The sequence below is a fragment of the Austrofundulus limnaeus genome, unplaced genomic scaffold (genome assembly GCF_001266775.1).
Source record: "Austrofundulus limnaeus strain Quisiro unplaced genomic scaffold, Austrofundulus_limnaeus-1.0 Scaffold1600, whole genome shotgun sequence".
Lineage (NCBI taxonomy): Eukaryota > Metazoa > Chordata > Actinopteri > Cyprinodontiformes > Rivulidae > Austrofundulus > Austrofundulus limnaeus.
The window spans coordinates 35,160-37,517 of record NW_013954002.1 but is presented as its reverse complement, the minus strand read 5'-3'; the positions used below and the strand labels follow the sequence as shown (position 1 = coordinate 37,517).

General features: G+C 46.8%; 1 protein-coding gene across 1 annotated transcript in view; it reads left to right on the top strand.

The window, feature by feature from the left end:
- Nucleotides 1–361: 361 nt before the first annotated feature.
- Nucleotides 362–2,358, top strand: part of ythdc1 (YTH N6-methyladenosine RNA binding protein C1) — a gene marked incomplete at both ends in the record, with an annotated part of 8,906 nt that continues 6,909 nt past the window's right edge. The window contains 5 exon segments of the mRNA XM_014033019.1: nt 362–642; nt 726–1,095; nt 1,177–1,239; nt 1,317–1,411; nt 1,784–1,892. Coding sequence (XP_013888473.1) covers nt 362–642; nt 726–1,095; nt 1,177–1,239; nt 1,317–1,411; nt 1,784–1,892 — 918 coding nt within the window.

Sequence of the window (2,358 nt, the reverse complement as noted above, 5' to 3'; positions counted from 1 at the left end):
ACAGTTTGTGGATGTACTACAGTTTGTGGATGTACTACAGTTTGTGGATGTACTACAGTTTGTGGATGTACTACAGTTTGTGGATGTACTACAGGTTGTGGATGTACTACAGTTTGTGGATGTACCACAGTTTGTGGATGTACCACAGTTTGTGGATGTACTACAGTTTGTTGATGTAGTACAGTTTGTGGATGTACTACAGTTTGTGGATGTACTACAGTTGTGGATGTACTACAGTTTGTTGATGTAGTACAGTTTGTGGATGTACTACAGTTGTGGATGTACCACAGTTTGTGGATGTACTACAGTTTGTGGATGTACTACAGTAGTTTGGGACAATAAACCCTGTCTGTTTTCTCAGGAACGAAGAGGAAGAGCGAGCGTACTAGCAGCCAGGATGTAAAGAGGCTCCGCCCCTCATCAGGCCACACCCCCTCCAGATCATCTTCTTCCATTAAGAGGGGGCTGGGGTCGTCCTCTAAGAAGGCGTCCAGCCCTCGAAGCCACCACGTCACCAGCTACCACCATGGCTACTACGATGATCGAAAAGGTCGGCGTGGAGCCCGGGAGGGGCCTCGGACTCGTGGAGGGGAGGAGTCTCGGCGTCGGGAGTCTCATCGGAGCCTGGAGGGTCTTAGTCGGGTATGACTGCTCACAGTTACCACACATATGCTGTTACTGCTCAGGGTCTCAGCCAATCACACTGTACTTCCTGTTGTTTTCAGAAGCTGCGACGTGACGAGCGGCAGCCAAGCCCCGCCCGCCACAATAACAACCAGTCAGAGGAAGAGGCAGAGTACGGCTCAGATCAGGCGTCAGGCAGCTCCTCCCCCGCTGCATCCCACGAGGAGGAGGAGGAGGAACAGGAAGATGAGGAGGAAGATGAAGAGGAGGAGGGCATGGAGGAAGAGGAGGAGGATGGAGAAAAGGAAGAGGAGGAGGAGGAAGAGGAGGAATATGATGAGCGTCGTGGTGGTGGCGAGGGAAACGACTACGACACTCGGAGTGAGGCTGGAGATTCACGCTCCGCCTCCTCCGTTAGTTTCTCTGATGACGGCGAGTCGGTCCACTCAGGCTCCGCCTCTGAAGCTTCAGGTAACCATGGTGGCATGTCTTCTTCTTCCACACCAGACTTCTTAACCTTCTCCCATCAAACCTGTGCTTTTATTTTGAAAGGTTCAGAGAAGAAGCATGAGAAGTTGTCATCATCAGTTCGAGCTGTTCGAAAACGGATGGAGAGTAAGAAACTTTCCTTCCTGTTGTTCCACAAACATTTATGACTCGTGGTGGTTCTGATCCAGAAACTGTTGTTGTAGATCCCACCAACAAACTGCGTTACATCCTGCGAGACGCTCGCTTCTTCCTCATCAAGAGCAACAACCACGAGAACGTTTCTCTGGCTAAAGCCAAGGTACGCAGCCCTGAGCCCAGGTCCAGTCTCTGTTCAGTCCCTGGGTTTTCACTGGTCATCTGCACTTCTTTCTGTACTTTTTACTGGATCGACCTGAAGTTCCTGTATTTGATGTACTTCCTGTTCTTCCTGTACTTCCTGTTCTTCCTGTACTTCCTGTTCTTCCTGTACTTCCTGTACTTCCTGTTCTTCCAGTTCTTCCTGTACTTCCTGTTCTTCCTGTACTTCCTGTTCTTCCTGTACTTCCTGTTTTTCCTGTTCTTCCTGGACTTCCTGTTTTTCCTGTACTTCCTGTTCTTCCTGTACTTCCTGTATGCTGTGCGACCCTGTCCTTGTGATGAAGGTGATGTTTGATGTCTCTCTGATGTTCAGGGAGTTTGGTCGACGCTGCCGGTCAACGAGAAGAAGCTGAACGGTGCGTTCAAGTCGGCTCAGAGCGTAATCCTCATCTTCTCTGTGAGGGAGAGTGGCAAGTTTCAAGGTTTGTAAACATTTGTTGTTCTTCCTCATTTCCTCTGTCGCTCCTCTTCAGTTCCCTGACAGGTCTGTTTGTTTACTCTTCAGTTTCTGTTGTTTGTTTGTTTACTCTTCAGGTTTCTGTTGTTTGTTTGTTAACTCACATGTTTCTGTTGTTTGTTTGTTTACTCTTCAGGTTTCTGTTGTTTGTTTGTTTACTCACATGTTTCTGTTGTTTGTTTGTTTACTCTTCAGGTTTCTGTTGTTTGTTTGTTTACTCACATGTTTCTGTTGTTTGTTTGTTTACTCTTCAGGTTTCTGTTGTTTGTTTGTTTACTCACATGTTTCTGTTGTTTGTTTGTTTACTCTTCAGGTTTCTGTTGTTTGTTTGTTTACTCACATGTTTCTGTTGTTTGTTTGTTTACTCTTCAGGTTTCTGTTGTTTGTTTGTTTACTCACATGTTTCTGTTGTTTGTTTGTTTACTCTTCAG